The sequence below is a fragment of the Egretta garzetta genome, unplaced genomic scaffold (genome assembly GCF_000687185.1).
Source record: "Egretta garzetta isolate BGI_Z169 unplaced genomic scaffold, ASM68718v1 scaffold638, whole genome shotgun sequence".
NCBI classification, from domain to species: Eukaryota; Metazoa; Chordata; class Aves; order Pelecaniformes; family Ardeidae; genus Egretta; species Egretta garzetta.
The window spans coordinates 1,429,180-1,441,145 of NW_009260676.1; the positions used below are offsets into that span (position 1 = coordinate 1,429,180).

General features: G+C 42.2%; 1 protein-coding gene across 2 annotated transcripts in view; it reads left to right on the forward strand.

Moving 5' to 3' along the window:
* The window catches only part of GOLIM4 (golgi integral membrane protein 4), a 33,194-nt gene extending 25,116 nt beyond the window's left edge, over positions 1-8,078 (forward strand). Inside the window, exons 10-16 of one of the 2 annotated variants that reach the window (XM_009645778.2) lie at positions 1,132-1,370; positions 2,596-2,675; positions 3,172-3,284; positions 4,478-4,645; positions 5,381-5,449; positions 7,441-7,521; positions 7,858-8,078. In XM_009645778.2, the coding sequence (XP_009644073.1) occupies positions 1,132-1,370; positions 2,596-2,675; positions 3,172-3,284; positions 4,478-4,645; positions 5,381-5,449; positions 7,441-7,521; positions 7,858-8,013 (906 nt within the window). In that variant the 3' untranslated portion in view covers positions 8,014-8,078. The remainder of the gene's footprint in view (positions 1-1,131; positions 1,371-2,595; positions 2,676-3,171; positions 3,285-4,477; positions 4,646-5,380; positions 5,450-7,440; positions 7,522-7,857) is intronic. The other variant, XM_035901179.1, reaches the window with a different exon arrangement.
* Positions 8,079-11,966: the final 3,888 nt, after the last annotated feature.

Here is an 11,966-nt window from a genome sequence, read left to right on the forward strand (position 1 = left end):
CAGAAAGCTTGGGATTCAGAGCACTTACTGTTTTTTAGATAAAATTGTCATATTTATAGAAAATTTGGGATTCAGAGCACTTGGATGCATAGGATTCAGGCTCAACTTCAGCACACAAATACTACAGTGCTTGCCAAATGCAGTTTAACGAACATTAATTCGGCTGATAAAAAGCAACAGATGGAAAAAAAGAGCAGTCAGGTTGAATCCTATCTCCTACTTTAAATTTGAGGCCTGTGGTAGCTGATGGGAAGAAGATAGCTGAGAATGAGATTTATCTTAGCGCTCTGATGGAGAGCCGTCCTGCCTTACTAATTGGATGCATCTTAGCAAATTGCAGTGTGTTTCCTTGTCAGATGCACCTACCTTCTGTAAACACATTTCCATCTAAGTGTTCGCTGTTGTTTGACGGGAAATTTTAACTGCAAGATGAACACGACTAAAATAGCCAGGGGAAATCAGCGTGCAGCAATGGCAAGTCTTGCTCTGCGCAGCTCTAAATAAAACCAGCAAATCCTGGATTTACATTCTAGATCGGATCTCCAGTGGAAAATATATTTTACTGATCTCACCCTAGGCTCTGTAAACACTTACTCTCCTAGCAGATTAATTCTATAACTCTAGCGTGATGAGAAGCGATTGTTGAAGAGGTGCAGTGGATTAAAACAGCAGCAATAGGTTAAGCTGTGAAACTGGAGTTAATTTAAGTTACCGCTTGCTGTAAAAAATGTGCAGTGACTCATTTAAGGCTCGAAACAGCCCCTACTGAAATTACCAGTTAAATCAATGGGAGCATGTTTACTATCTCAATTGTCAGCCATCAAAACTTGCTTTTACTGGTACTATGTTGGGGGATATTATTATTATTGATGTGTGAGAAAAGCTTGGCCTCCCCTAGCCCATTATCTCCTCTTTAATCCCCATCTCCTCCACAGACACCAACACTTCCAGTCGGTGGTCAAAAAAATAATTAAACTTTAAGCAGAGACAGGAAAACTTGAAATAACTGCTGTAATTCTGCCTATTGCATGCAGCAACTGCATAACGTTCTCTCTTGTCACAGGTTTCTGCATGCTTGTTTCTGACTATTGGAATTATGATTAATCTATGACTAACATGTTACTTTGACAGATAACATCAACAAAAGCTGTAATAAAAAGACATAAGCCAGCTTATGAACAACAACTAGAGCAGCAACATCTTGCAGCCCAAAGAGCAGAGGAAGCCTATCAGCTACGAGAACATCAGGAATCACTACATCAGCAAAGACTGCGAGGACAGCTATTACGGCAGCAACAGCTTCAAGAAAAAGAGCTTCAGCTGCAGAAACAGGCAGAACAAGGAGAAAAACTCTATAAAAACCAGCTAAGGTTAAAGTCTTTTACATGAGTTTGTCGTGATCGGTGCTCTGGATTTTATGGTTTCCACCATACCACCACTGAAAAGAGGGTGGTTTAATGCTGTAAACCTAGATTGCCCAGAAACTAAATTCATCTCCTTCTCTCCAAGGATAAATCTGATTGCTAGTTCAGGGCTTTTTTTTTTTTTCCCCCTTCCCTTTTTTTTTTTTTTCCCTTCTTTTTACTGTGGAAGCCTCTGGAGTAATGAGTGCACCTCACCATGCACATCCTTGGAGCAAGTCAGAGGCTTCTGGCATACAAGACCCTTGCCTTAAAGCTTGCTTTAAATTAGTAATTATTTTCTGCTAAGCAGCAATTGTGATCTTGTAGTACTGAGGAGCTCCAGTACCAGATAGGCATTAAGGTACCTAAGCTAAAGTTCCTCTTAAATGTGAGATGCTGTTTTTAAGTAATTCCATGAGGACTTTCTAGACAAGAGCAACAGGTAGTATTTGCATTGTAGAGATGAAAGCATGATTTCAGGCAAAACCAAGACCCTATTAGTGTCATAAAGTTACTGCAAATGCAGTTCTATTCATGATATTGTACCTTCTACATGCCTTTTGCCCTCCCTGTCATATGCTTTTGCTCAGTTTAAGATTGTTAGTGACAAAAGACAAAAAATTCTCTTTTGGACTCTTAAGCCCAGTGAATTTTCTTTGCTGAAACATTGAAATATTAGTTATTAACTTGACCTGTGTTCCGAAAGGATTTTGGTATGAGAAAGCCATTCAAATTGATAGTCAAAATGTTCAGTCCTGAAAGAACAACGACACAAGTAAACCCCTTTCAAGATGAAAGCTAAAACTGCTTAGTTCACAAAATAACTGATCCATGTACTCTATCTTTAAGACCCTTTATCTGAGGGGTTCTTTGCTTCCAGTTCATTGTACTTGTTATTTGATTATGGAATATACTAGTTTAGGAGTTTTGAAAATACAAGGTAGATCCCATTGGCGTATAGAGAAATACAAGCACAGAGGTTAGTATAGTAGGACAAAAAAGGTTTTGTTCTATGAAGTATGCCTTTTTTCAGGAAAGGTGATGTGAGAAAATATTAGGTAATCGAAAGCTAAACTGGAACCCATTCTGGCAGGAGCTGGGAGAGGCAGAGATGCAGTAGGAGGGTTTGTTTATTTAAGCAAAACCACACTTTTATGAAACTGAAATGATGTATTTGCATTTCATTTCTCAGCCAACAGGCTCGTTATGATAACATGGACCATGATATTGTACAAGGGGAAGAAGAGCAAGGGATTCAGGAGGAGGAAGGAGGTAAGATATAAATTTATGTCCCTACCATGTTCACAGGTTCTCTGTGTACTGCCTTTCATGGGAGATTTTAATATTCATTTCATATCCAATTTGGATTCAAGTGAAATATAAACTTGCAATTTAAAACCAGAGGCTTAAATAACACTGGCTGAACTGACTGCATGAAATACGGGTATTGCTAAAGATCATATCCACATTCCTGAAAGGGAAAATGTCCTTTTGATTGAGGTACTAGGATAGGGCTTTGTGGATCTTGGTTACATTCTTGGCTTTGCCTATGATTTTGTTTGATCTCTTCAAATGAGATAATCTTTCAGAATTGGTTTCCTACTAGCAGTAGAACAATTCTGTTAGCATTATCTGTTGAGGTCAGCGCTTTAGGTAAAGGCTGCCTACTGCTAAAAGCAGGTATGGAAGCTAGTATATAGGAGACCCTTTCTTAAAAGGGCTAACTAGAAACTGCTGTAATACAATAATAATATCAAAAATTTGTCAGCTTATGAACGTGACAACCAGCACCCGGATGAAGGTGAAGAAGATGATCAAAATAATGCAAATGAGCAGCAAGAACCAGAACATCAAGTAGAAAATCAGCAGGCTGATGAATCAGTGAGTATGAATTAAGATGCTATGGATTGCAGTTGTTACTGAAGTGAAAACCCAGAGTCTCATCTAACATAATTGCACGTTACAGGAATAAGATGAACCGGAGGTCTGCTAGAAGACAAGTTTGACAGTTTAAAACTACTTCTATGATCTATTTAAAGTTGTCCTTACTGATTCAGGAAGGAATCAAAAAAGTTTCCTTGTTGGAAGCGAGTTGCTTTTCTACATTCCTTTGATCTGTGCTTTAGGTGGAACAAAGGATTTGGACTTAGCTGGGACTTGAACAGGTAAACTTGGATTCAAAAAAATAAACAGGAATAACTCATTGGTGGTCAGTCAAAAAGAGCGGTGATGGTATTTTTCATACTAACATTAGTTAAGAGGGTAAGAGCCAACTCAGTAGCCGCTGAAACCAGCTGGAGTCAACACAGAAGTGTGAGATCTTGCAAGAGAGCGTACTTCAGCACTGAACAGAGCTGCGATATCGGCTGCACAGAGATCTAGATGCAGGAGATTCAGTCCTGTGTCTTCTCCAAAGTTCCATCTTGGTGTTGTGGAACATCGAGCGCATCGTCTTTACTCCCCTCTCCCTCAGCAAATTAAGTTGTATAGTAAATATTTCTAAAGGATCTTTAACTTGTCAGCTATAAAGATACCAGAAATGCTTTTACTGAATGATAAGCAGAAAGAAAATGCTTGTTTTCTGAATGGCAAAATATGATGTAAAGTGAGTGTTGTTTTGTTTTATAATAAACATAGACAAGGTCAATACTGCAGGACAGACTGGTACTGAAAGATCACATCAGCTCTTTTGAGCCATAAGCATTTAAGCTCTTATCTTTTTTCACCTCCTCTTATCAGGCGTTGTCAGTTGTCAGATAGTCAGTAAACAAAAGGAGTTCAACAGCCTGTGTGAAATAAGTCATCAGCTTCAATGTGGTTTTTAGCAGACAGATACCCATACTGCAGTTCTGTCTGTGTTCCCTGCTGGAGTACTTTTTCTTTCAGGAACTGACACTTCTGTATTGGGTAGGGTTTCATCTAGCAAACCCCGATGCCTGTAGAGAGATTCCAGCTGGTTTCAGTGGGTATGGAGTTGGCTCTAACATAGCACACGCTAGGGTAGCTTTCAAATGAAATGGAATTTGACTGTGAGATAAAAATATGTATTTAACATGCACTTCTGAAAATTACAGAAGGCGGCCGTGGAAGATGTGAATCCTGCTGATGACCCCAACAATCAGGGAGAAGATGAATTTGAGGAAGCTGAGCAAGAGAGAGAAGAAAATCTACCAGATGAAGATGACAAGAACAAGCAAACCAGTCAGAAACAAGGACATCCAGGAATGGAAGAGCACCTAGTGGTCAGTAAAGGGAAAGGAAGCATCTGTAGGTCCTGTTTAAGGACAGTGTAGCACAGCTTGGCAAGAGAAAGCTGAACTTTGGATTTTTAAAGATCTCTTTTAAGCCAGATATGACATATGCAGGTAAAAGTGTGGAATTACTCCTGGTGATACACCAGGTATGTCTTTCATCACTGGTGCCACTCAGTGAGGCTCTGTAGTCTCATAGTTCAGGGCCTCTGTATTTACCTTCACACAAGCCCCTGCAAGAACAGTCTTCACATTCACAGGATCTTCGTGTCCTTCCACAAATCCCTTCTATGCCACTTCCACGCCATCAACTCTCAATCAGCGGCAAGCAGCAGTGGCACTTTCCCTCTATGGCCATTCCAGAGAATGCCAAGCATCTCAACCACGTTTATAATTTAGGCAGAGATAATCTGTAGTTTTATGTCATTGGTCTTTAATGGTGTGAATATTTCACTGTCTTCCTACTTAGTATGGAAAGTCTTGCTTTATTCTGTGAAGTGATTTTTATTATAATCATTCTGCTGTCTATTTTTTAATTTAGGGCAGTTCTAGATCATGTAGCCAGGCTATCATTAATGCTAATGAACGCACTATAACTTCTTATGATATTATTGTTACTTAAGCTTTATATAAAGTTTTAGTTCCAGAACAAGAAGCTTTAACCTTCAATCTCCTGAGTTAGTAGGCATGTGCATAGAACTGAATTCTTGCATGATCTTTCTGCAGATGGCAGGAAATCCTGACCAGCAGGAAGATAATGTGGATGAACAATACCAGGAAGAAGGAGAAGAGGAGGTAAGAAAACAGGCATAAGGCATATGGACTCAGGTAGCAAAGCACATCTCCATTAACATTCAACATTGGTATTTTTTATAACTGCAGAAGGAACGCAAATCACTTTGTCTGACTTTATGAAACCTAGGAAGTCTTTGCTGTTACTCTGCTGTCCACTTCTGGACACATATTGTGTTACTCGTGCTTATATGCTGCAATCCATTAGTCTTCCATGCAACACAGCATTAATTGTGTAATAATTGAAAAGATTAAGCCATTTGTGATGCAAGGAAAAATTCTGGAAAACCTCAAGCCCTCTGAAGGTCACTGAAAACATCATTAGCTTTGCATCTCTAATCACACACTGCTGTTTGAGGCAAACTGCTTCCTTGGCCAGTTACTTACTTGTTAGCTCTGACTTTGATTTATTTGTGCTCCTCCTAAGCAATCCAAGCTACGTAAGGCCCTACTATTCATGGAGTCAAATAGCCCGTAAGCTGTTAGCACATTGCTTGGAACTGGAGGAGAAAAGGAGGGGAAGGGACTTTTTCCTTCGTATGTTGAATGGCATGCTTGTTATGCATGCATTAGCAAAAGCTGTACAGACATATAATACATACCTAATCAGTTGCTATTTTCTACTTTATACATAGTGATTTACAAAAAGCAATAGAAACAGCTACTCGTTACTCCCTTATGGGGACCACTTTGTCTAGATTAGCTGGTATGCACTTAGAGTTCACCAGTTCCAAATACAGTTACTTAAATCAAACCAGCTCATTAGGAACTGGGAATAGTTGGCCTTTGGCAATTACTCTTTGGCTTACAGGAAGTAATTTAATACATGTTTCATAAAGGGCTATGACTAGTGCGCTTACTGGAAATATTAAAAAGTGAGCAGTGATTGAATGAGCAATCAAGAAAGAGTTAAGGTGCTGTAACCAGGAATAGTTTCTTTAGTAGGTTGACTCAAATCCTACACATTGCTGTTGTTCACATCTATCCCATATATCCCTCACAGTCATCCAGGTTTGATGGGTGCCCTTCTGCTGGCAGCAATATCTAATCCCAAAGAAGTTCTTTGCAAGAGCTTTGCCTCCTGTTGGAAGCAACTGCTAAATGTACTCTCCTGCCACTGATACGGTTGGGAAAGCTGCTGCTGCTCAGGAGAAGGGAGGGAGGGAATTCCACCAGCAGCCTCATCCTTGCTCTTTGTGGCAGGGGTAGGTGGCAGCACTGAGTGGTGAATGCTTCCCAGCCAGGTGAGAGCTGTGCAGCCTTACGGAATCATCTTACCCAGCTTCCATTTGGAGCAGAGGTGCATAATAGCATTCTCCAGAAGAAAATCAAGCATGCCCCTTTCAGATTTGCACCTAACCGTAAAAGGACACAGAAGCAAGGGAAAGTGCAGACGTAAAAGAAAGAAGTGATAGGTCGAGATCTGAACATCCGGCAAACAGAATGAACGTGGCCTGCTCTCTCTTCAAGGGTAGAGTTGGAAGAGATTATTCTTCCCTCCCAATCCCCCCTTGCTCTTTTGTGGCTTGCCAGGAGCAGTTGGCAGAAGGATCACTCAACTGCTGGGAAAACACAGCCGAAGTTACCATTTAAATACCTACATCACATATTGGAACTGAAATAGTTCTAGGAGTCCACAGTGGGGTGGAAATGTTGGCAATGACTCTTTGCCATGTGATGACACTCTCACTATGAAGGACAAGGAGAAAATAATAAATATGTAAAGTTAAAATATGGAATGGAAATCTGAATGTGTTAATTGATGATGAGAAGGTCTATGAAAACTGTAGTTAAAAGTTAAAGATGCTCCCAGAGGAAGTGAGTTTCCCGATTGTTGGGTGGTTTTGTTTTTCCCTCCTTTAACCTCCCCATGCCCTCTCCTCCCTTTGTTTCGAATCCTCATTCTGTAGAAGTGTGAAAATGTGTACATTTATGCCACAGGCTACTTTTTTAAAGGGACATTAAAATATACAGAACTTCTCTGTGCTTTGTAGATCCAGGAAGATTTGACTGAAGAGAAGAAACGGGAACTGGAACGCAATGCTGAAGAGCCATATGGTGAAAATGATGAAAATGTAAGTACTGTGTAAACCCACAAACTCAGTGACATGATGAAACACTTAACGTAGCTGTGATCATGTCCCAGTGACATTACATAATAATGTACCTTGCTCTAGGTCATCGACCTTAAAATTTCACGCTGTCCCAACTTCCTTTTTCTCATCCTTCTGCCCCCGCATCCATTCTTGCTGCCTCGAGGTCTTTGGAAATCTTTTCCTGCTCCTGTCCCTCAGCTCTAACAGCTCCAGCTGACAGTTGTTCTTCCTTAACTTCATCTCATTGCTTCAAAATCAACTGTAAGGAAACTGGCAATTGCACTGAATCTATTTGTTTGTTTACTTGCCAATCAGGCAGACGAAAAGAATAATGGAGGGGCAGATCAAGAGCAAGAAATGCAAGAAGAGAACAACCAGAAAGCAGCTCATGAAGAAAACTATGAGGAGGAAGAGGAGGAGGAGGAAGGTAGAGCTGTTGCAGCAAAAACTCGTAGACGAGGGGAGATGTAGTCCTCTTTTTTTCCAGCACACAAATTCCTGTTTGTTTGGGTTTGTTTTTTTTTTTAATAAACCAACTTTTTTAGGATATTTAATTTCCAAAAAAAAGTTTGTTTTACACTTTTTACTTTTCTATTAGGTGCTCTCATACGTTTATACGAATACGGTATTTTGATATTCTAGATTAGGATTTCTTTTCTATTAAAGCTGTACATAAACAGACATCATATAGGTTTCAATTTCTCATCGTTCTGGGCGTGTTTTCTAAAGGCCATTTTGCAATACACTTTCCCCTTGTCCGAGCCTGACAGATGCTTGGTCTAATTTCAGATACATTCAACGCTGAGGGAACATATCTAGTGCCTGAACCCAGCCATTAGTCGCTCCAGCTCTCGTTGTCTTCCTTGACACAACTTTTATGACTAATGGCTGGCCACCCTGCCCGTCCCAGGCATGCTCTGCGGTGCTCGTAGAGGCCTGGGAGTAGCTTCACTCATGGTAATCTCACCAGATTCTTCAAATCCTTGAAGATCAGCACACACCTCACTATTTACAGGACCAGGCCTTTTCTAGGTGCAGAACAGCTATAAAATATGCAAGTTTTTCAAGCCTTCAAAATACAGCCAGGTTTACAGCTGTTAATTTTGGCAGCTGTTTATATACAGTTAAATTATGCATTTATTTTAATGAGCATACCTAGGTACTTCAATTACATGCACTACATAGCAGGTAATGGAAACAGTGGTACGCCAAGGTGAGACGCGAGCTAGAAACCAATTATAGACTTGAAGCTCCATTATGCCAAATCAAAACACTACAGCTGTCACATGCATGAAGAGGTACAGAAGGAACAATTTTGTAGTCCTCGTTAATATATAAAATATTTGACTGGAGCTATACAGTGACATCGCCCGAGTGACACGCTTTCTGGAGACCATAGAGGGCGTTAAGGCACGCTAGCGGAGTTGACATGGCGCAGGGTGTTGAACCTAAGGCCTTTACTTTCTTTTGCTTATTTATTTTTAAGTCTCTGCTGGAAGGATTTCTGTGTCCCCTAGTGTGAAAATCAGACTTGGAGACCAACCCCACAGAAGTCTTTTTCAAACAGCAAACATCTCTCGCACTGCATGCAGAAAGGGGTGGAGGGGAGGGACACAAAACCTGTGCCTTGGTAGGCTACTATGAACATAATCACAGTGCATGGATATATACAATATTTGTATTGGTACAGACCCTCGTTATTTAATATATGTTAAAAGGAGAATGGGAATCTGGATTTCCCAGGCTACGCCCCATTGCTGGAAATGAGGCGCACAGTAGCTCCCCATCAAAGTGTGTGTTAATATATAAAAAGGAGAGGGTTTGGGATTTTTTCCCCTTTTTAATAATGACGCATAGCAATGTTTTTAGTTTTAACTTTTTATATGAATGTAATTTAATTCATTTTTCTACTAACTCAATTATATTATGGTTTATAGTTGGTTTCCATTCTTTGCAATTTTCCTAAACGTCCCAGACACAGTGCTTACGTTTCATAGGAATATTTTTGTCAGCAAGTATTTTGGGTTTTCTAGTTACCATAAATCGGATTTACCTTATGTATAAAAAAAGTTTACATGATACTGTAAAATGTATAATATGTACATAATCTTCAGAATACAATTATTTTGGTAAATTGGCCTGTATTTTTAATGTCACGGTTGGCAGTATTTAATTATTTGAGGCATAATAAAACTTGACTGCAGTCAATAAACTAGAATATAGTTGCTGATCTTTCACAGGCATGGCGGTTTGGTTAGGTTCCCTAATGCTGCGTTCATACTGGTATTGGAGTAGAGCACAGCAGAGCCTGGCCGGGAAGGGGAGGGAGCTGGGAGCCACGCTGGCGTGCGCAGCGCGGCGGAGCAGGGCTGGGAGTGCCACCACGATGCTGCCCGCACGCAGATCATCATCACCGCAGCTGAGCTCCTCCAGCTGGAGCAGCAAAGCATCCTGGCCCTTTCGCCACCACGATGCTGCCCGCGCGCGGATCATCATCACCGCAGCTGAGCTCCTTCTCCAGCTGGAGCAGCAAAGCATCCTGGCCCTTTGCATCTAGCCCAGGCGCATGGAAGAGGAGGAGGGCGGGAGGGCCCAAGCCCTTTTCTGCACAAGCTTCTCCCACAAACAGGACCCGGTTGCCCTCTCTTCTGCCCACCCCGCGGTGCGGGAAGCCATCGATGCTGTCCCTGGCCGAGGGAGGCGGCTACCTCCGAAGGTACGGGTATGTCTCAGAGTACAAAGGGCTCTGTCTTTCAGAGTCTCGCGCTTACAGTGAGCGATGCACTTCAAGCATTTACATTAATGGCTACAGCAGTGCCTGTGGAGAACACAGACTGCTGCCTGTCACACTTACAGCGTGGAAGAAGCCACTTCCAAAGTCATCTGCAGGTACAAGCTATCTACCAGCACAGCATCTTTGCACCAAAATAAGCTGCTGCTTACTTCGCTCCCATTGCTTAAGCCATTTGCTGGCTTAAATTTAACAGGTACTCGCACGTTCTGTTGGCTCCTGGACCCTGCCCTTCCCTGCCACCGGGCACAGAGAGTGTTTGTTAAGCAGCTCTAACGATATCCTTTTGTTTACCATCAGGCTGCGGGGCTTCACTTGGATGGCTTGTGGCTCCAGCAAGAGCCCAGAGACAACAAAACTTTGCCCAGAATGTGAAGCTGCAGAATAAGGGCCCCCATTGTGCGTTGTACGGGCCAGTATTCACAGCAGATGCAATATTTACTTCAGCAAGCATAACAAGTTCACATCTAATGTGAATCGTCCTAATGAAAGCCTGCTCTGTCCTTAATCAAGGGCCTATTCACTTCAGACAAGAGTTACTTGACTGAAGATCAACTTTTTCAGTAAGGCTTCAGGCTTGGCTGACAATAGCAGCGTGTAATCTCCATAACATGCCCCAGCCACCGCTCTAGCAACAGCTGATGGTGCTTTCCCACAGCTCCCGGGCCAGCCTTGCTCCCTGCCAGCATCTCCGAGCTCCGGTTGGCATGACTCAAAACACAATTCCTCAGTTCTTCCAGTATTTTTTGCAAAGGCTAAGGGCAAACGACGCGAGACCTCGCCCAACTGCCTGAGCAGTAGCTCCTCACCCTAAAACAATTCTGCCCACTTAGTACCAGACCCCCATGGTACCATTCGGTAGGAGGGGGACCCACATGGCTGGTCCTCATTGCCATAGGCCATCTTCTGGGATACAGGGCATGCTGAATGCTTTGCCAAGTCAAGAAATTAATGTGGATGTGACCTGAAAATAAAGTGGAGATGGCCCACAGCTCTGGCTTTTTGGGCGTACAAGATGAAGGGCGGCAGGGAACACCGTCAGTTTGACTGCTCACAGAGCACAACTCCCAGCGTGATGCTGAGGCAAAGAGGAACAACGAGAGTCCCACATCGACTGAGTGAAAGTACAAATTCAAAGGGAAAAGTTCCCTCACTTTGGGGTTCGGCAGCAGCAAGAGCTGTTGTCAGACTGTGAGCAGACCTAGCATCCACTCGTCAAGACATCAGAGACCACTCAGGGAGCAGGGTGGGAGCAATGGGAAAACTCGGCTTACAGAAGGAAAGTTCATGCTACAATCAGCTCAGAACAGAAATGTTGGGGTGACTTGTGGGCTAGGAGACCCCACAGAGGCAGCCAACTGGCGAGGCAGGAGCCCTCAGCCTCCCAGGGAAAAACAGAAGAAAATCCAGCAATAAAATTCAGAACTACAGAGTAAACGTTTAGTACCGGGGTTAATTAGTCATTGAGGCAACTAATTCAAAGGCTGTGATGAATTCTTGATCACTAGACACCTTTTCGGAGTTTTTCTAGTTCAGCCCCAGTTTGGGCATCATGAGAGAAGTCCTACTGCCTACGGTTGAAAGATCAGTCAAGAGGTTCATTACTAGCACGCTCTGGCCATGAAATACATGA